The sequence below is a fragment of the Echinops telfairi genome, unplaced genomic scaffold (assembly GCF_000313985.2).
Source record: "Echinops telfairi isolate 266 unplaced genomic scaffold, ASM31398v2 ScPeMD7_5592;HRSCAF=6446, whole genome shotgun sequence".
Taxonomy (NCBI): Eukaryota; Metazoa; Chordata; class Mammalia; order Afrosoricida; family Tenrecidae; genus Echinops; species Echinops telfairi.
Window position 1 is genome coordinate 46,248,861 of NW_022109491.1, and position 22,324 is coordinate 46,271,184.

General features: G+C 42.9%; 1 protein-coding gene across 3 annotated transcripts in view; it reads left to right on the plus strand.

Annotated features, from left to right (window-relative positions):
* RIN2 (Ras and Rab interactor 2) overlaps window positions 1-22,324 on the plus strand; it is a 202,091-nt gene that overhangs the window by 140,726 nt on the left and 39,041 nt on the right. For 2 of the 3 annotated variants that reach the window (XM_045295366.1, XM_045295367.1), the window contains 3 exons: window positions 4,184-4,376; window positions 7,915-8,026; window positions 19,527-19,599. In XM_045295366.1, the coding sequence (XP_045151301.1) occupies window positions 4,184-4,376; window positions 7,915-8,026; window positions 19,527-19,599 (378 nt within the window). Of the gene's footprint in view, window positions 1-2,822; window positions 3,421-4,183; window positions 4,377-7,914; window positions 8,027-19,526; window positions 19,600-22,324 lie in introns of those variants that run through there. The other variant, XM_045295368.1, reaches the window with a different exon arrangement.

The window sequence follows — 22,324 nt, forward strand, 5'->3', positions numbered from 1 at the left end:
CCTTGATCCTGCCCTACCAGGTCTCCCACACCCACCTCCCCACCAATTTGGATCGCTTGTTGTTCCCTTGTCCCTGGGTTTGTTATCCCCTCTTCCCTAACCCCCTCATCCCCCTCTTTCATGTCCCCCCAGAACTGTCAGTCCCGTTGTTTTCTCCTCCAGATTGTTCATCCAGCCTGTCCGATCCAGACAGGCCTGCGGACTCTCCTCACTTCTACGGAGCATTCTGACTGGACTTCATCCAAGACAGAGTCTACAACATACAGTTAATATTTTTTACCAGCACCGTAATTCAAAGGCATCAATTTTTCTTCAGTCTTCTTTATTTATTAAGTAGCATTCACACATATATGAATCAATTGGAAGTACTTTGTCATGAGTCGGGCACAAAATGACATTCTTTTGAAAAAGCTGTTTTGCAGCTGCTCAATGCAAGAATACATCATTATATTTCATAATTTCCGCTTCCATGGGTGTTGAACGTGGAGCTAAGGAAAGGGAAATTCTGGATTTCCTTCATCTTTCCTCTGTTGACCCTGATGTTGCGTCTTGACCGACTTGCCTGCAAGTTGAGGGGCTCATCTTCCAGCAGTGTATTAGACAAGGTTCCACTGCTATTCAAAGGTTTTAACCTGACATTAAAAAAAAAAAAAAAAAAGATTGGCATGTCCTTCTTCCTCATCTCTCTTGGCCTGGGAGATTCACTGAAACCCATCTACCATGGGCTGAGCCAGCTGGTATTTGAAAAATGGGTAGGATACCTTCCAGCATCATAGCTCAGGTAAGCCAAACCCAAGAAACTGACAGATGAATGATGGGCTTACATGAAAGGAATTTTAACATCAGCTTCATTTTTTTTAAAGTCAACTTTTTGTTGTAGTTTGGGTGAAAGTTTATGAAGCAAAATAGTTTTCCATCAACAATTTATGCACGTATCGTTTTTGGCATTGGTTGGAATCCCATCAATGTAACAGCACTCTGACCACTTCCTCTTCGGGTTCCCTGTTTCTATTTGTCCTTCTTTTTGACTCTTAACTCAGTGGTTCCCAACCTTCCTCAGGCCGCGACCATGTCGTATAGTCCCTCATGTGGTGGGGACTCCCCCCAACCATAAAATTATTTTCATTGCTACTTCATAACTGTCATTTTGCTACTGTTAGGAATCGAGCGACCCCTGTGAAAGGGTCATTCGACCCCAAAGGGGTCGCGACCCCCAGGTAGAGACCCGCTGCAACTGCTTTCTAAACTTAGTTCTGGGGCAAATGCCGTTCTTCTGTTCGTATGTGTTTAATTGCACCGACGGAGTGTGTTCTAACCTTGTGCTATCTTTTACTCATCCCACTGCTGTCTGTGATTGGGCTAAAAGTTGTTCCCTGTGGGTGGGTTCACTTCCACACTTAAAGATCGTTCATGGGCCACTGTCTCCATCCAGGGTTTCATCATTCTCTCTTAGACCAGTAAGTCTGGTCTTTTTGATGCTTTTGAAATGTGTTCTACATTATTTTTATACCTCTCTGCCCAAGACTTCCTATTCTGATGCTGGTCGGAGTAGTTGGTAATAGTAGCCAAACACCATCTAGTTGTTTCCTAATTCTCTTATTTTCTTCACTCTTCTTTTGTCTAGATGAGGATGGGGTCAGTCGTAGTCAGAGGGCCTCTCACAGGCTGGAAAGATCCCTGGTGCTATTTACCAAGGGAGGACACAGAGTGTTGCCTTGTGGACTATGTTATACCAACTGACCTTGATACGTCCCAAGAGCCTATAGTCCTAACTCTCCAAGCCAGTGACTCATTCCCTCAAGGTGTTTGGTTCTAACTGAGACGTTTTCAGAGGCTCAAACATGAAAGCCATTGTGAGCACGGAGCAGGAGCGGATAATGTTTTGTTTGTTCTGTTGTGCATAGGATCACTATCAGCTGGAACCGCCTCTACAGCACCTAGCAACAGCAATACTATAATCCTAGAGATATGTGCAGTCCACTCAAATACATGTAGAGGACTACCCTCTCTGTTCACCCTGTATGTACGTGCACCAGATTTATTTTAGAGTTTGTTCTTAGAGCTACAAATATTAATTTTAAATACTCATTGGCAGTATAATGGCTCTTGTTGAAGAAAAATGGCCTTTTTGTGTCACAGATTTTTTTTCCCATCAGGAAACTTGCAGAAGATGGAAAGGAAAACCCACATATTTGAGAAGAAACAATATATACATCTTGAATGAAAGCATGAGATTCTTCAGCTCTGTAGAAAGTCCAGAAAGTGAGATGTGAAGTTATCCTGGGTCTCTAGCCAGGAGATTGCCATTGAGCAGGGACACCCAACAGTGGTCCCGTACACTGTACCTTTGGTGGATATAATCTTACCTTTTATGATAGAGTTGTCCCCATGGGAAAAGCACATCATATTTCCCTTTTAAAATTGCCCTACTTTCGCCTTATAGTTGATTTTATCGCCACCCTTCTCAGTGTTGGTGACTTGATCTTGACCTCACACTTTGGTTTCTTGGAGCTGATCAGTTGGAACTCTTCTCTCTCACTGTTCCAGGGCAGGTGCTGTGACCTGCTTGGTGAGATACAGGCAGAGGGGTGCAATCTGTGTGCAGGGGAGGGAAAGAACCCTAGGCATGCAATGACCTTGTATTGGAATAGCAGCCCTTTCATTGATGCTGGAAGTGCGACCAAGAATAAGATACCTACAAGGCCTAGCCAGAAGGTGTGTGTCTTAAAAACCAGTGCTGAGTTTCAGAACCATTGTGAGAAGTACATGAGAGAATGTTTGCAACGGGCCCGGCATCCAGCAGACACCCATAGGAACTCTCCTATAGTTATGTTTGTTCTTGTTACCACCAAAGTTGGTGTGTAAAGTCTGAACAGCTCCACAACTGCTGGGGCCACAGTTTCCTCCTGTGCAAATTGAGGGTTCAATACCCTTTGGGTCATGCCAATGGCAGAGGAGTTCTTGACGAAAGGCCTGGTGACCTACTTCTAAGAGGTCAGCATTGAAGACCATTGGAGCGGATTCTGTTCTGATGCAGGTGGGGTTGCCATGAGTTGGAATCGATGCATGGCAACTAGTTTGGGCTGGTTTTTTACAGAGTTAATGTTGATACTGAATGTGAGAAAGGTGGTCAATGTGAATTTCTAAATTGAGGCGTAATTTACATACCATACACTTTACCCTTTTAAAGTGTACAACTCAGTGGTTTTAGTATATTCAAAGTTGCACAACTATCATCACTGTCTAATTCCACAATATTTATATCGTCCCATAAAGAAAGCATTAAACTGTCTTTACTCACTACAATGCCAGCCCTGGGGAACCACTAATCGACTTTCTGTCACTATGAGTTTGCCTATTCTGAACATTTCCCATAAGGCGGATGATATAATACAGGCTCTTCTATGTCTGACTTCTCTCGTAAGTAAATGTTTCTTTCAAAAGTAGAGTGCTTCCAACATTCATCCATGTTGTAGCATGTACTTCATTCCTTTTTTATGCATGAGTGATATTTATGATATGGATATACCACATTGTATTTACTCATTCATTAAGTGATGGCTACTTGGTTTGCTTAAATTCAAATGTTCACCTATGATGAAAAATATCAATCAATAGCTTAGCCCATGTCATTAACAGGTTTTATTATACATGATACTAGTAATACTAATGAAAGGCTTAGATGTGTGAGAAAATATGAAATCTAATACATTTGGATAACAGAGTGAATGTGAGTATGTAGTGTTTTGCCTTTCATGCTTATAGAGCAGGCCATGGTCACACTTACGATACATACTATTTATTGTGCATTAAAACCTCATTAGGTTACTAATTATAGAGTTTAGGCTTTAGAATTCTTTCCTCAATGTAAGAAATGTTTCTGCCAAGACAAAGATTTAGCTAAAAGTCATTTATGATGTTTAGAATCATTGAAGCAGGTTTAGAAATAAAAGGTCAAATCTGTTATTTACAAAGTACTTAGTATTAGGGACACAGATATAATAAAATATCATATCTGCCCTCAGAACGTTTTCAGTCTGGAGGAAAAGACATATAAGGCAGTAATCACAATATGGTTTATGTACTATGGTGGGTCTAGTCTACAAGACTACAGGGACAGACTTCTTGCTGTGGAAATTTGTATTGCGGTTGTTTGAACCTAACCCAATTCTGTTTCTTTTAGCATGGTAAGACACAAAGGTGATGGCTACTCTGAGGAGAAAGACACAAAGGCCTATCCCCGGGACTCTGGTTATGACAGCCTCTCCAACCGACTCAGCATTTTGGACCAACTTCTCCACACTCACCCCATATGGCTGCAGCTGAGTCTGAGTGAGGAGGGGGCGGCACAAATCCTGCAATCGCAGCCACCTGGGGTAAGACTCAGGGGAAGAGGCTGGGGCAGGAGTTCCACAACATTTTACCTCGCCTGTAGGGAGCATAATTCTTGGTTTGTAGCTGGCTTACAATACAGAAAACTTCTGGAAACTTCAGAGGCCCCTTCCATGAAGAGACCCCTTCACACTTGTCTTTCTAGCCTCGTCTCCTCGGAAGCTCCAGGACTTAGCAGAACGATGATATATTCAGGGAATAAAGACAGAGCATTTTGATTGGAAGACGGTTTGCGGGCCCAAGGTCCTGTGCTGACCTCTTAACACTTCCACTAAGGATAAGCTTGGACCAGAGGTCCTCAGCTTCTCTGCCAGTTTCCATTTCATTCTGAGTCTGGGAAAGTTTGCCTGGACCCAGCCATCCAAAGTGGAATTCAATTCTTTAAAAGTTCTGTGTCCACAGACCTGCCTTCTCTGTTTTGCCCTGTGCTCCTTTCCCCCATGCCTTTCACTTGGGCCAAAGTCCGGACCAGTTTCTTCAGCTACTGTCTCCCCAAGACCATTGACTTATCCATGATTAAGAGAAGTCCCTTAAGCAATTTTTATTTAATGATTCATATAGCTTGAGCAGTTCAAACTGCTACCATACTTAAATTTAAATTAATAAGTGTGGCTATTTAGGTTTAAATTAAGTAAAATAAAAAAAAATTAGTTCCTCAGTCATACTAACTACTTTTTCCGTGCTCAGTAGCCACATGTGTTTGGTGTCTACTGTATTAAATGACACAAAAATAGAGAACATTTCCACCATCACAGAAAATTCTATTGCTCCTTATTCACCATGCCTACTTTCAAAAAATGATAAGCAAAGTAAGTCCCAATTAAAATCAGACTTGTAATAACACATGATGAAGATAGAAACTAAGAGATAAATAGAAAACAAAGAGAAATTTCTATCCGTGAATAGCTGAGGGCCGTTGTAACAATTGGGCATAAAAATAAACTTTTGAGGAATGTTGCAACAGTTGGGCACAAAAATAAACTTTTGAGTTTCTTAGTAGCCAGAGTCTCTTATCACATTTTGAATTAGAAACTATTCTCTCTGGCTCTCTTTCTTTATTAATTTTGGTTAAAATATATACAGCGAAACCTTGACTAATTTAATAATTTCTACCTGTGTACTTCAGTGAGCTTGATTCCATCTTTTATGTTGTACAACCTCTGTTGCTATCTTTTAAAAATATATTATTCCTCTACCATTAACATGAGCTCAGTGATAAGTCTCCTCTTAAAGAATTTCTTGTCTGATGGAAGCCGAAAGAACGAAGCCCTCGTTGGAACATGCTCAGGGTGACTGGGTGACCGTCTCTGCCATAAGTGGCTTGGTCTCTAGTTTCAGTCTGTGATTAGGGTCCTTTGTGAAGCCCTCATTTGCTGCCAGTCCAGCTCTTTACTCTTGCATTTCTGGGGGGGAAATTCCGCAGAGGGAGATGTTCATGTTCCTCGACCGCACTCTTTTCCCTGACCCAGTTCCTTCCAAGGTAGGTCAGGTCCATTCCTACGGAGATCTGTGTGGCACCAGGACGCTTGGTCCCCCTGCCTGACCTTTGACAGCGCTCACCTCATGATATGGGCAGGCCGAGGGCAGAGGGAGGGAAAGAGCGTGCAGGGTCAGGAGAGGCCAGGGTAGAAAGGAGAAGTGAGAATGACAGGGAGGAGCCCTAAGTGCTGGAAGTGTGTGAAGAGGGTTTGAAGGACTGACCCTGGCACAGTGACTAAAATGAACATTTAGGACACCTTCACCCTTAATTATCTATGGCATAAATCAGAAGTCCACAAATCTGTCCTCTTTAAGGCCCAGACCAACCAAACCCACTATCATTGAGTCAGTTCTGACCCATAGGGACCCCATAGGAGAGTAAAACTGACCCATAGGTTTCCAAGACGAAATTGGGCTTTGCAGCTTCCTGTCTCTGTCAGAACTACTCAACTCCGCCATTGCATTGTCAAAGTTGACATAGACCACTTGGATATAAATGAGCATGATTGTGTCTCAATAAAACTTTAATTGCAACAAAAAAAACTAGGATGGATTTAGTCTGTGAATCGTAGCCTACCAACCCATGATCTAAGATGATAAGGCTGCAGACATCCAGGAAAGCTCAAAAGTTGGACTCTGCCCTGGCCCTCCAGGCTCAAGGAGCATCCCACCTGTGCAAGAGACCCTGTTTTCTCTCCACCTCCCCCAGTGCTTTGGGTACTTCCCTGCTCTATCGAAGAAACAGCTGCTTCCGCTTTAAGGTGTTCCAGACATGCAGACTCCTAGACCTGGCTACTTACTGAAGGAATTCCGTGGACACAGCCCTGTAGGTGCTGGGAAATAAGAGACAAGTCAGAAGTCTTCCATTCTTCCTGGTGACATTCCCAAGCCCCATAACCCCCTACCACCAAAGAAAAAGTATCTTGGGGACGATTGGGGCGCCAAGATGGTGCAGCGGTTTCCATTCACCCAGAGGCACCTTGAAAGAAGAGTCTGGAGATCTACTTCTGAAAAATTAAACTTCAAAACTCCTGTGGAGCACTTTTACCCTGACCACACAGCGTTGCCAGGAGTTGGAATCAATTCTACGGCGACTGGTTCGGAACTATTAAATGGATGTACAGAGAGGAGTGAAAATTAAGTCGACAAAATGAAATGGGAGGGAGTTGTTTAAGTGCAAAGGAAGCGGAAAACAAAACAGGGCAGGATCCTTGGAGAAGAGTCAGGGATCACAGAAGGAAAGCAGACCTGGCGGCTGCTACACTGCATAGCCCAGGGCGTGCCAATGGAGTTGTTTGTGTGAATAATGTACCCTGGAGCAACTGCTGCAGGGAAGAAAGTCAGAGCGGGTTCCTTGACCAGTGCAGGGTTTGGACTGGTTTAAGATTGCATGTCTGAAGACGGCACTCGGGCTTAGAAAGGATGATCAGAAAGTGAGGTAAGTGCAGATGAGGGCGGCCTTGGAGTAGAGCAGTCTGCTTCAGCTCTGCCTCGTTGTTGCCCTCTAGGCGTGAAGGCTTTGTTCAGCCAGATGATCATATTTTTCAAGAGAAGTTAAAAATCTGGATTTAAATGGGGGGTACGGGGAGAGTTGCCCACTTTTTTATTTTTGGTAACAGATTCAAATTCTGATGTTACACATGAGCCAAATTAGCCAGCGAATTCTAACTCATCACCTCTGGTTTAGCGTGTTACTGCTTTTCATAATTGAGGTCTGTATTAATAACCATGCTGGAGAATATAGCAGGTATGAAAAAACTGTAAAGAAATTAAAGATGCTTATGCATATTCAGAAAGTTCTTAGCTTCCTGGAGAAGCTCAGGGAAAGTAGGTTTATTTAGGAGCCATTTATCAAAGAAAGAAATCTGTAGAGTGGCCTCTAAATGCCCTTTTTCTCTGGCATTCAAAGGCCCCATGTTCACTTATGCAATTTGGTTATGAAGAAGGGTTCTATTCATGAAAGTCACACGTGAAGGAAACCATATGCTCAGGTTCCAGCAGTCTAAGTGCTTGCTAAGATGGAATTTCTTTTCTTTCCACTAGATCTTCCTGGTTCGTAAATCTACTAAGATGCAGAAAAAAGTACTCTCCCTTCGCTTGCCCTGTGAATTTGGCGCCCCACTCAAGGACTTCCCCATAAGGGAAAGCACATACAGTAAGTAGTTACTGGTGGTGATGCCCAGGTTGATGCGAGGATCGTGAGTCCCTTAAAAGTGTGCACGTGCTTTAATGGACAGAGAGACAGACATAGATCTGAGTCCTGGTACTGTCGCCTTTTTACTCGTTATCTGGGCAGGTAACCTACTCTAGGAGTGTCAGTGTTCTTATCTGTTTAATGGGGTGATGCTATCATCAGAGAATTGTTCACAGTCCAGCTAAACAACCTGTTGGTCATGTGTCTGTCTGGGTTTATCTTGTGATTGGTGCCTTAGACAAGCTGGATTTATCTTCCCACTTCCCAGTTAAATATGGCCTATACCTGGTTCCCAGGTTTGCTAATTACTATGCAGACTGGTAGGCCTCAGACTTTAATAAAAAAAATTTTTTTACAAGATCTAATGCTAAAGTATATGTCAGCCCAGCTTTGTGAATGAACAATCCTTAAGTGTGTATGTGTGTTATTTCCAGGCAATCGCTAGTCAGTCTTTTATGCAATTCAACTTCTATGAAAGCTAATCAGCGGTAGACTCTAGCTCTTTGGGAAAATTGACCAGCCATAGTATTGAAGGGGAAGTGATCTCAATAGTCTTCTTTCCCTTACGTTGGTTGCTTGGAGTTGAAATCAACGCGACAGCACAAAACCACAACAACAGTCCGGTCCATCGTTGCTTTCTGCATTTCTGACCGTGGAATAGAAAGTCTCTGGATTGGAAAGGAGAAGGAAAGAGAACACACAGTTCTACTGGACTGCTAACCGCCACGGAAGGGCTGAAGATGGATCTGCTCACCGAAGAGGAAGGGTGTGTCGGCGGGAGGATACACAGCTGAGGACAGAGGGAAGAATGGTGGGTTTGTATGCCTGGAAACCAGTGCCAGGGCAAGGCGGAGGCCAGGATACTCACTTCTCCATTTCTACTTAACCGAGGCCTGGTTTCTAAACGTGAAGAAACTGGGGATATTTAGGTCAACTTAAGGGGAAAGATGGAATTTCTAAACCTTGTGGAGCCAAAAGACCTTCAAAGAAGATTGCAAGAAAGACTGCAAGAGACATTTCTGGCAGAAATAAAGCTTGCCAGCCTCATTGTGATTAGCCTGGGTTTAACTTTAAACCTGGGTTTTCTTAACATTTTTCCTGCCAAATTTACCAGATCACTTATGGCAATTTCCAATTGCAAGCATACTCACTTAAGTGATCAAATACCAATTCATTTGCATTAGAAAGTAATCAGTTCGTGTAAAAGCACCGTTTTAAGACATTGTTGTTAAGTGCAGTAGAATTGGTATTAACTAGCTTGGATGGTACTCTTGGTACTGACTCATTTCATAGCCCCTATGCACAACAGAACAAAATGAGGCCCGGTTCTGTACCATCTTCAGTCATTGCTATGTTTTAAGCCATTGTTGGCATTCATATTTACCAGTCCATCTCCCTGAGGGTCCTCTTTTTTGTTGACCCAGTACTTTACCAAAAATGATATATTTTTCCAGTAACAGATGCCTCCTGATGGCATGTCTATAATGTTGACCGAAAAATGTTGCCATCCTTGATTCGAAGCACATTCTGGCCATACTTATGCTAAAATAAGTGGGGTCATTCTCTGGCAACCCTTGATATATTTACTATTCTTCACCATAATTCAATAGTATCAGTTCCCCCTTGGTGTTCCTTGTTCATTACATATGAGGCAAATAAAATACCATGGTTTGGGACAGGCACATCTTAATCCTGAAAGTGACATTTGTTCTATGTGTCAGATTTATTCTTGAGATTGTCTCCTAGATTCACTTGAAATATATTCAAGTTTGTACCTTGGTTCTTGTGGACTTGTTTTAATGTTCTTCATTTTCAACTTGAATTTGTATAGGTGCAATTGGTGGTTTGTTCCATAGCCAATCTCTGGTCTTGTTCTCATTGATGATATTCTCTTTACATATTTAGTCTATAGCATTCCTGTATTTTTCATCTGTAAGGTCTAGGTACCTAGGCACCATTTACATTGCTGAAAAAGATACTTGCAATGAATGTCTCAAAAATGCCTATCATGTGATCTCCAGAGTGATTTCTGTCACCAAGGTCATGTTTCTAACTTCCAGTCCTTTTTTTTTTGTTTTTGTTACCAATGGAATTAGACTGGTTTTCTAAAGAAGCAAAGTCAAAGCAGTGATCTATGTATCTAAAGAGAGAAGTTTGTCTCAGAAAAGGGATTTATATCAAGATTGTGCCTCACAGGGCCCCAGGAAGTCTACTCAGTTTGGTTCACTTCGGTACGTCAAATGGTGGACCATAGGCCCTTCCAATTGCATGTGACTGCCAGGCTGAGGAATCAAGGAGGGAAAACAGAAGGGCAAGGCCAGGTTATGGTGGCAACTGTGAAGGCAGCGCTGGTGGCAATGGCTCAGGCAGCAACTATGGCAGGCCACAGACAGGTGCAAACTGTGGTACCTGCTGCTGAGGAATAGGATGTGGCAGGTGAGGCAAAACTGGTGGTGACCAATGTAGATTCCATACCAGCAAGAAGAGGAGAGAGCGAGAGGCTCCCCCTGGTCTTCACTTATGGCCTGATCAAGGATACAGCACCCAGAAGGAGGCAACCTCAGGCTGTGATTCTGGGCTAAGAAATGTGGAGACCTCAGAAGGAACCCCTTGAATGTCAAACTGCAATCATCAAGGCTAGTTGACACCAAGTGACTATCAGCCCACTCCTATCAGTCTACTTGTTGTCAATTTGGCACCTGTCTATATCTCTTTAAACCACACATAATCTCCAAGCAAAGACAATAGTAAAGTCATACTTGTGTTTAACATGATAAAACTAGCATCTATACAACTGAAAATGCACTAACCCATTTACATCAAATATTTTATAAGTGAAGAAAACAAAAATACTTGATGCCTACATACAAAGAGGATATATTCATTCGTTTCTGCAACTGGTCACGTGGTCATAGCTTGTATTTAGAATGCCTTTCTTCTACCACCTGTTCTGTATTCCTCTTGCTCTCAACAGGCACCTCAGCTGGTTGTGGTTCTTTGCCTGTGGGGCAGGCATAAACCTTCATTCCTGAAGAGTCTGGGCTAGTAATAATCATGTCAGAATTGGGTTGCTTTAGTTTGCCCTTTACCTTAATAGCAGGACCTGCTAGTACCAAGAGATGACCTAAAACATCTCTTGGATTTCAGATATACTCTTCTTTACCACTATTGTGTAACACCAATCCAATTTCCCCTTGGTAATCAGGATCAATCACACCACTCAGTACTGTCCCACACTTCTTTACTGATTGATTCTGAGGCAGGAGGAGCCTAAATTTGCCAGGAGGCCTTTTTAACTGACATTTCCATAGAATCCATGCTGTGCCACCAGGTGGGAGTATTTCTTCCTTAGGACCTAAGACCACCAGACCTGAAGAGCATAGGGCTGCCAGAACAGGAAGCAAAAATGCCAATTTCATTTCTACCCTTGGTTCCTGGACCCTTGAATCCTGGCTGCTGGTTCAGAACAATTACAGCCTCCTGGAGAGCAGTGCCTCATTTTCAAGGTATTCCAACCTAGCTGGTGCTGTAATTGTTTCTTTGGAAGGTCATTCCATTGTCCCACTAAGTCAGCTGCTTCAGAATGGTGGAGAACATTCTGTGGGAAAGACACCACTTCTTTCATCATGGGCAGCTCAGGCTACTTGGTGATTTGGTGCTCCAGGGTGAGTTGTTCAGTCTCTAATAAGGCCCAGTAGGAGGCCAAAAGCCATTCCTCAAAAGAGAATTGTCTGCAGAGGAAAATCCTAAGAGCCTATGCTGTGATTCACCAAGAGGGGTATGCCAAAGAAGAAAACTGCATCTCTTTCTGCCACGGACACCTTAAGCACCGTTGCATCAGCTGGATCACATGGTCCAAGTGGCAGAGGGGTTTGCATGGCAGAGCCTTCCCTTTTTCTAGGCCCCACTTGAAATTAGCAGCTTTTCGAGTCACCTGATAAATTGGATGGAGTAGCACCCCCAAGTGTACCTCCAAAACCTAAAGAGACCCACTAAGTGTTGTGCCTCCTTTTTAGTTGTAGGTGGGACCAAACGCAATAACTTAGCCTTCACTTTGGTAGGAAGGTCTTGACATGCCCCACACCAGTGGACCCTTAGAAATTTCAGATGTGGAAGGTATCAAATTTTTGTTGCATTAATTTCCTACCTTCTAGCATACAAATGTTTTACCAATATGCCCAGAACCTTTGATACTTTTCCTTACCAGGTCCCATCAGCACAATGTCATCATTCTGGACCAGTGTGACATTTTGTGAAAGGAAAGGTGATCAAGGTTTCTGTGAAGTGAATTACGGTGTAGTACTGGGGCTTGATATAACCTTCAGGGAAGATTTTGAAAGTCTATTGTTGCCCTTGGCAGCTGAAGGCAAACTACTTCTGTTGGTCCTTTGAAACCAGAATTGAGAAAAAAGCATTGGCCCAATCACTAGCTGCAGGAGGGTTCGTTTGCTCCAGCAATGAAACCACATCTGAAATAGCAGTTGCTCCTGGAGTTTCCACCTATTCATGTTTAGTAGAATCCCTTTCATTCTCCAGACTCATCTGGTGTTTACACAGGTTAAAGAGGTGAGTTAAACAGGGTTGTGATAGGAATTACTACTCCTGCATCCTTCCAGACCTTGATGGTGGCACTAATCTCGGCAATCCCTCCATGAATCTATGTGCCTTTGGCTAACTGTTTTCCTAGGAAAAGGCAGTTCTAATAGTTTCTACCTGCTGTTCGTACCATGATAGTCCTTATTTCACATTTTAGTCCAACATGGAAGTTGCTCAGTATACTTATTGTAATTATGCATTATGGAACTGGGGAATTTACTACAGGATGGGTTGGGGGACCAACCAGACACACTGTGAGATGAACCTAAGCTAAAACTCCATTAATAACCTGACCTCAGTATGTCCCCACCCTGAATAGTGAACCTTTAAAACATTTTTGAACTTCTAGAATTAGTGCCCATTATGAGCCAGTATCTAATCATCCATAAAGAGTCTGATTATTTCCTTTACCCCAGTGAACAGTCACTATCATGGCCCCAGTACTGCCTTTCACTGCGGGCTAGACATGTGCACAGGTACAGGTAAGAGATGAGAGCTCACGACACATGAAATTCAGGAACAGGAATGGAAGAAGCGATACCAGGAGGGTAGGAGGAAGATGAGGAAAGAAGGGGAGGAAGCAGGAACCAATCACAATGATCGACACATAACCACCCCTACCACCACCCCAACCCCCAGGGGCACAAACAACAGAAACCATGGGTGAAGGGAGACAGCGGTTAGTGTAAGATAAGAAAATAATAATAATTTATAATTCATCAATAGGTCACGAGGGTGGGAGGGTGAGGAAGGGAAAAAAGAGGAGCTGAAACCAAGGGCTTAAATAGAAAGTAAATGTTTAGAAAATAATGATGGCAACATATGTACAAATATGCTTGATATAATTGATATATGGATTGTTATAAGAGCTGTAAGAGCCCCCAATAAAATGATCTTTTAATTAAAGAAAAAACAAAAAGCTCCAAATCCTTTTGGGGAAAGCTGGGAAAAAGAATAACAATGTAGACAGTTGGTGATGTAGTGAGGCCCTCCCCAAAACAACTTGGCCTCCCATTCATTTAAGGGATTATGGGTCTGCAAACTGGCTCAAGTCTAGATGGTGTTTTGGTTTTTCTTTTAAACAGTTTTATTGACATATAATTCACATATCCTATAATTCAATGGTTTAAAGATATTTAATGAATTGTGCAATCATCACTACAACCAAATTTAGAACATTTTCTTCATGTACTCCTCATTGGCAGTTCTGCACTCCTCCTCAACCTCCCCTGCCATAACCCTAGGAAACTATTGATCCAGTTACTGTCTCCATAGATTTACCTATCCTGGATTTCATATACAGAAAAATATACCAAAAACAACAACCCCAAAACAAAACAACAGTAACAAACTAAGAAAAAAATTTCAATGGAAAAGAAAGCAGAAAATAATAAAAACTAGAGCAAAATTAAAATGAGTCAAAAGGGAGAACAAATAATAAAGTTTCACATTTTAACCTAACTACATCTGCATTAATCCACTTTCCAAGGCACTCTGTCTGGTGGTAAGGCTATTAACATCCTGGTCAATGGTCAGAGGGGATTATCTCGAGGCTTAATCCAAGGGGGGACCCAGCACATGGTCTTTGGGCTTTTATTGTCACCCATTGCATTCTGCAAACTGGTTGCTCAGAATTTAAGCTCTGATACAGTTCCCTCCTCCAGTCTTGGATTTTATTGTTTACAATCCTTGGATCACACAAGCTGGTGTTTCTTCCCTGTGGATTTAACGAACACCTTACTTAGATGGCTGCTTGTTTTAAGCAGTCTTTAAGACCCCACACATTATTCTTCCAGATAGCTGGGCACCATCTTATTTCCTCACTACACTTAGCTATAGTACCCATATCTTCAGTGATCTCTTCATGTGGGTGAGTACCAAATAAAGCCACATTGTAAAGAACTAATTGTTCTTATATCAGGGCTATGATTAAGTTCCAGGTGAAAATCCATTCTTATATATGTGGTTTATAAATGTCCCTGCTCCACTTTGAAGACATCATTACCATTTTATTGAGGAACATTAAAAATAATTCTCATGTGGCTTATGGTAATTCTATTGATTAAAACAAACCTCAGTCATCGAGTCAATTCCAAATCATAGCAACCCAGTAAGAACAGGGTCGAGCTGCCCCTGTGAGTTTCTGAGACCGTAACTCTTTAGAGGAGCAGAAAGACCTGGACTTCTCCCACAGAATGACGGGGGGTTGCAAATTGCTAATCTGGCAATGAGCAGCCCCAAATTATTGTTATTGTTAAGTGCCATTGAATTAATTCTGGCCCATAGCAGTTGTATGCACAACAAAATGAAACAATGCGTAGTCCTGTGCCCAATGTGTATCATTCATTAGCCAATGCTATAGAATTTATATAGTGTTGAGAAAAGGAAAGCATACACATGCAGGACAGCTTGTTAGACTAAAGGACACGCACTGTTGGCTTGTGCGGATTAAAATGTCAAGGGACTGGACACCATTTATGCAGACAGGGAGGGTTGGAAATAAGGCAAAACTTTCAATAGCATTCATTCACAAAGGCAGAACTATGCATGATGGACTAAGACGTGTCATAAAAAAGCAGAGCATGAAAACAGCTCAATTTAGGAATTGATTGAGAGGCCATGACTCCATCTTGATTCAAGTTAGATTGTTGTTCACCTGATCCAGAATGATTCTGCTTGTATAGATCCAAGTACATATTTATGAGGCTTCCCATCTGTATATTCCTAGGGATACTCCACCTAAGCAGCCAATGACATAAATCCATATGAGTCAGGTTATTCTGGTTAACACTAAGACTCTTTTATCCATTGCAGTAACCACACACACCTCATTTCTGTGGATTAAGTGGTACCACTTACCCCCTCCTACCATGGGGCCCAAGTAACCCCATTGCAGTCAAGTATCTTAATTCAATTAAGGTAGCTTCCACTGCCAAACCTGGTGTATATAAAATGCAATCACAGGAGTCTTCAGAGATGCTGAGACTCCCCTCATAAATTTGCTCCTTATTGTTTTGGTAAAAGTTGTGTCCTCCGCACTCCATTTGTGGTGCCTATGGGTTTATTCTGATAAATCCACACTAACATACCAGTTTCCCTAAGCCTTTGGAGAACTTATTCTACAGTATACCAAATGCTTCAAGCTAACTTAATGAAGGCAATTCCACAGCCCATGCTTCAGTGTACTAACTAAATAAACTATTAGATCTGTTCTTCTCAAGCCGAAACATCAAATGAAGACTTTATTCTTAGTGGGCCCATATAACAAACTAAGGGATCCAACCTCAGGTTCCTTGCATCAATATCTCACATCTTTAGTAACGATTTCCACACATATTTTCCATGTTTCTGTCTGTACATATTAGAAAACTCCAGCATTTCTTGGGTTACCATCTGTACCTCAGCTTTAGGAACTCTGTTAGACTTAATTGTAGGTATAGGTCTAGAAGCAATAATGGGTAGTGATCGTGTTTCCTAGGTGTGTTCAGTAATATCTTATAAGGCATCTGCCCTAGGAAATGCTCCCGATAGCCCATGTGGCATCTTGGCATGCACAGTTGGGCTAGTCTCCTTAAGTGTGGATTGTTTTTAGTGATAGTGTATTAATCTCTTCAGGTGGGAGGGGTGGAGCTATTGACTCGGGTGGCTAAATGAAATCTACGGGCTTGATATCCTCATATCTTGATTATTAGCCCAAATGTCCCTAGCTCATGTTTCAAGGTACCATTTCCTTCCAATCGGTGCCCTCACTTTAACAGCAGACACCATTCAAGGTTGAGAATTTAGCTGTCATTGTAATTCAGCTACTTGTATGATAAGACTCTAGATTTGGTTTTTGGCAATACAAGCTCTGTTACTAGAAGAGAGAAGGCTATCTTGTGTGTGGTGCTTGAGCTGAGATTCTAAACTATTGAGCTGCTCTCTTTCCTTGACCACATTGTCTATTGTGTAGGAACACCAGCTGACACACTTCCCCACACTTCTCATCCGGACAGAATTGCCTAAAAACATCAACCACACTATCACCCAGAGCCTTACTTCATAGTAGCACTTCATCTACTGGAGGTGGTATTGGTGGTGTTATTTAAGATATTAACTTTGTCACCTCACCCCATGGATTAACAATGACCTCTTATCCCGTACCGCAGAGGCAGAGGCCGCCATCTCAGTACCTCTAAACCTAAGCAGACTTCAGAACCACTTTAGAAAGCTCATCTTTATGATTGTGTTTCTTTGGAACATTCTCTGTGCCAGCTGTATGAGACGGGGTATTCCAGAGAAGCAAAACCAGGACATGTATATATGTATGTAACGAGAGAAGTTTATTTCCCAAAAGGTGTGTTTATCAAGATTGCACCTCACAGAGCCACAGAGAGGATACCCAGTCCAGCTCACTTCCACGGGTCAGATGCTGACCCTTGAGCAGAAGAGCCAAGGAGCCAGCGGATGCAGAAGGGAAAGGCCAGTAGACAGTTTGCACTGTGAAGGCAGCGTCTGTAGCAGTGGCTCAGCAAACTCCAAACTGGGGGCTGCGGGGTGGGTGAAGTGGGCTGCGGTCAGTTGCACACTGCTGCACCAGTGAAGAAAGATCCTGGAAGCTTTGCTCCATCCATGTCGTTAAGGCCGATGCTACTTTAAGGAGGCCCCTCGGATCCATTTGTATTTCAAGTGTCTTTCAAGCATGAGTTTTTAATAGGAAACTTTTAATAAGTGGGGGAAATGGTCAATTCAAAGTGGACCTTTTAAAGTCTACTAGCTCAAATAAAAAGGGGGTGGGGATAGATATAACTGTTTTTAAAAATCCTTCCTAATTTCCGAAGTCCATCGTGATAGTGTAGGCTGGAAGATATTTCTTTCCCCTTCCACTAGTAGGTCTTGAGTTCTGGAAGCACTTTTGCTTAACTTTTAGGCTCTTCCCTGCCAATGATTTCTCCTCCCTATTCTGTAAAGAGGAGCTCTGGTGGCGTAGTGGGTTACTCATTGGGTTTGTACCTGACCTCCTAACTAAAAGGTCAGCAGTTCGAAACCACCAGATCCTCTGTGAAAGGATAAAGATTTCCAGACTTTGAAACCCAGAGGAGTATTTCTACTCCATCCTATAGGGTCTCTATAAGTCAGCCTTGATTCAATGGCAGTAAGTTTGGTGGTGATGTTGCAGGGGTGCGTTGTTTTGGTTTGGGTTAGAATTCTGTCAAGAGCTCAGTTCCTTGTGGAACGACCACAGCACAACCATGTACTCACCTGCCAGAAGTTGCACTTCCCAAGTCAGCCACATAGAGATGTTGAATGCTATGGAAATAGATAGAAAGATTGAACTCATCATGACAAATACATCTCTTTGTTGACAGAGAGCCCTCAGTTTACACCCTCTTATTTTAGGCAACTGATTCTATGCAGAAGCCACTGACTCCACATCATTTGAACCCACCCTTGTATCGTGTAAAATAATTTTTATCTGAACCTCAAGTGCATGCAACAGCCAGATATTATTTTTTTCGGCCTTATTACTTTCCTAATCTTCTCTGTGTGACCTAACATGACTGAAAGAACAAGTTTAAGCAAAGTATTAACCTGATCCCAAGTAGTTACCACGTGCTTAGGTCGGATCACACTGGCAACTTCCTAGCCTGGGTGCCGTCTCTGGAAGTTGGTGGTAAATTGAGAGAAATTGGACTTGCTATAAAAACATAGAGGTAACTTGTCATCATTTCAGGATAATTTGTTTAATAATATAGACTTGCATATTTATATAGACCATGTTCACATATATTTTTTCCTGCTTAAAATTTTTTAATTCTCACTGGTATCCTGGGTAGACAAGAAAAATTCCATTTTACAGATGGGAAAACTGAGGAGCACAGGTTACCTGCCCAATACTGAGTCCTTCCCACATAACTCACCAAATGATGGTATATATGTTTGCCTCCATCTCGGTTGGTCTGTGTCTGCCTCTTTGTCTTAGTGTGTGGTGGATTTAGGTAAGATATAAGTCCTTAAAAAATACTATCGAAGTGAAATAATATAAAGTTAGGAAAATAAGAGTAAGGATTGGTAGAAAAGGGGAAAACTCATCTAATAGTTGAAATGAGAAACAATGCATAAAACTGAGGGTACGTAGAATATTTTTGGAAGAACAAAAGTGTGAGTAGAGTTTCAGCAGAGATGGCGTGAGGGGTGACTGGCAAATAGCATGAGTGCTTAGAGGCAGAACCTCTTACTGCCTCAGCATGCGGGAACACGTAGAAATGATGAGCCAGTGGGTCCGCTCAGCTCATTCCTTCTCCTTGGGAAACTGCGCTTGGGGGAACATTCTAGTAAAGAGTGGTAGGGTCTTTCATGGTGAGCTGAGCCAAAAGCTGATTTGCAAAAATCTTTTATTGCCCTCAAAGCAGAGTGCTCTCCTCTGTGTCTCTCTCAGAGTTAAGCTGGTGTCGCTGTTTAGGCGAAGAGGAGCATGACCACAGCAGCCCATGTCCCAGGAAGCTCAAGAGGAATGAGGGTTTGGCATGACACGAGCCCTGTCATGTGCAGTTGGCCTCATCCTGGTCTCTTACCCCCTGCCCAAGTTTGCTTTCTTAACTTTAAAGGAAATATTATTGTGCAACTCAAGCCTGCTTTGGTCTGTTTACTGAGCACTGGCATATGTGCTTGGGATGAGTCAGGTTAGGACGCCAGGCCATGGAGCTATTTACTGGCCTGGCGCTGGCTGACAGACATGTTTCCCACAGCTGGGCCTGATGAGCCACACAGTAGTTTGTTTGAAAACTGAAATGATCCCACGCACACAGACTGTGGTCGTAGAGGGCTCCTCCTTTCTCAGAATGCACTGGGGAGACTTAGCTGGTTTCTGAAATCTCTTTTCCAGCCTTTTCCCTGGAAGGCTCAGGAATCAGTTTTGCAGATTTATTCCGGCTCATTGCTTTCTACTGCATCAGCAGGTAAGGCCTCTTCCTCTATTTTGGTTTCTAAGTGCTCCTGGGTTTGTGCAGCAGAACCAGCCCTGCGGCTTCTTGATTAAAACAGGATGGAGGGTCCCTGGAGGCTTGCCACTGGAAGTCTGTGCAAGGACTCATCACCTAAATAAAATGTTCACCAACTCCCACGTGTCAGCCTTCAGAAGAAAACAACTGCCTGCTATTCTTAGGTGTGATTGTTAGTTGGTTCCAACCCATAGCGACCCTATGCACAACAGAACAAAAACACCACCTGGCCTCGTGTCATCCTTACAATTGGCCCTGTGCCCGGGTCCACTGTGCAGCCTCTGTGTTGATCCATCTCACCAAGGGCCTTTCTCTTTCCACTGCCCCTCGACGTTACCAAGCGGGACGTCCTTCTCCAGTAAGTCAAACCCAGCCCAGCCCATTGCTGCCGAGCCGTTTCTGACCTGCAGGACAGAGTAGAACTCTCCCATGGGGTTCTCAAAGGCTCACTGTTTATGAAGCAGACTGCCTCATCTTCCCCCACGGTTCAAACTGCCGGTCTGTCATTTAGCTGAGTGTTCATTTAACCGGGGTGCCGCAGGGCTCCCTCCATGTCTCCCAGCGCTGTGTGGATTGGGGTCATCACTACTGTGTAAGGCAGTGCCTTTCAAATCTCTGTGTGCACTAGACTCGCCCGGGAACCTTGTTAACTATGGATGGATGGAGGGATTGTGTTAAGCGTTGTACAGCCCCCAATAAAATGACTGAAAAAAATAGATTCTGCTTCAGGAGATGTAGGCAAAGCCTGAAATTTTGCATTTCCAGCAAGATCTGACATGCTACTAGGTGATACGTGGGACCAGACTTTAGTAGAAATGCTAGAACTAGTAATAAGTATAATTTGGGGCCTCTACTTGTCTATCAATTTGTCATACAATAGTGGCTTCTCTGCTTCTATGATGCTGGAAGTTACATCACCGGTATTTCAAATACCAGCAGGCAGGGTCTCCCATAAATTACTTCTAAAAATTAGCCAATGAAAACCCTGTGTATCTGGGAAAACAGCATAGAGGCTATATCTGACCTCATCTGGCTATACAAGGAGAAGGAAAATCCAACTCCTCACCAGCCCAAAGCCTACTGCTATGAGGCAGAAACTGGACATGGCCTTCACCCTCCCTCCTTTTATCTTACTCTCACACCAACCATTCCTCCCATGACTTTGCTTTTCGGTTGGATTTGACAGTCTGTTGCAATAGCCACACAGATTTCACAGACAATACTGATGATTAAGGGTATTTACTAGGAAAATAAACAGGTTACTAGAAGCCAGAATCAGAAAATGTTGAGGATACAGTCACTGGCCCACAGTAACCTCTTTCTTCAGATGGCAGCCAAGTCTTTCTTAGTCTTCAGCTTCTCAGCCACGTGGTCCCTTGGCTGCTGCCTCTGTGGGCTGGGAAAGCCACCCTGCTCCTCTGCCTCATGGTCTCATAGTATCCATTGCTGCTCCTCTGCTCATCTTCGGGTCTCCTTGCTTCAGGCTCTGGTCTCCGTGTGGCATGGCCTCTGCTACCTCTGCCACTTCAAGCAAGGATTTCAACCATGCTCCATTTGGTGGCTCTTTTTCTTTGATCGTCCCAGGAATTCTCTCTCTTCCTGCTTCTGAAATAGCGATCTTATATGCAGGTGTGTTTTTTGTCTTTCAGCAGACCATATTCCCAGGGAAACAAAGGATGGTGATTGGGTGCACATTTTCTAGTAAGGTGGAAAGTCAGAATAATCTTATTCATTAGCATAACAGAGGATACCCTCCAAAATGGGATTATAACTGCAGGCATAGAGGCTGGAATATGTCACGAAGGGATTATGGCTAGAAGGGCCATAGTAATTGGCGACATCTCAGTATCACAACCATATGATTTATATATTGATTATACTATTATAGATTGAAAGTACCATGGACTGTTTTAAGGACAAATTGAGCAGTGTTGGAAAAAGTAAGGCCAGAGTGCTCCTTATAGGCAAGGATGACAAGATTTTGTCTAACTTTGGACACATTGTCAAGAGAAACCAGTCCCTGGAAAATAACATCATTGGTAAAGTGGAGGGGAGAGAAGAAAAGGAAGGCCCTTAAGGAGATAAGTTGACACAGTGGCTGCATCAATGGGCTCAGGCATAAGAACAATTGTGAGGATGGCTCAGGACCGTGCAGTGTTTCCTTCTGTTGTGCATGGGGTTGCTATGGGTCAGAGCTGACTCGATGGCACTTAACAGCAAAGTATTGTCCAGTGAAGTGCTGGAAGATGAGCCCCACGGTTGGAAAGTACTGCACAATAGCTGAAACAATTGACACAAAATATCAATGGTCATGAAAAGACCCCACGTCCATGTTCGTTCTGTTATATGTATTAAGGTTGCTGTGCATCAAGCCAACACAATTAAGAGCCCCACTAATATTTGTGGGGGCTTCTAGATCAGTGGTAGGCTACACATGTACGAGGGGGTACCCCCCCCCAAAGTACTCTCCATTACCTTCAAAATACTCTCCATTACACTTAATACATTTGTCAAATCTGCTATTCCATTCTTGGAAACATTTTTCAAACTCATCAGTTTGGTTAGCTGACAGCACCTTGTCATTTTTCCTTCTACGTCATCAAATCGCTGTCCTTTCATGTCCCTTTTCATTCTCAGAAACAAAGAGGAGTCGCACAGAGTGAGGTCAAGTGAATAAGGTGCA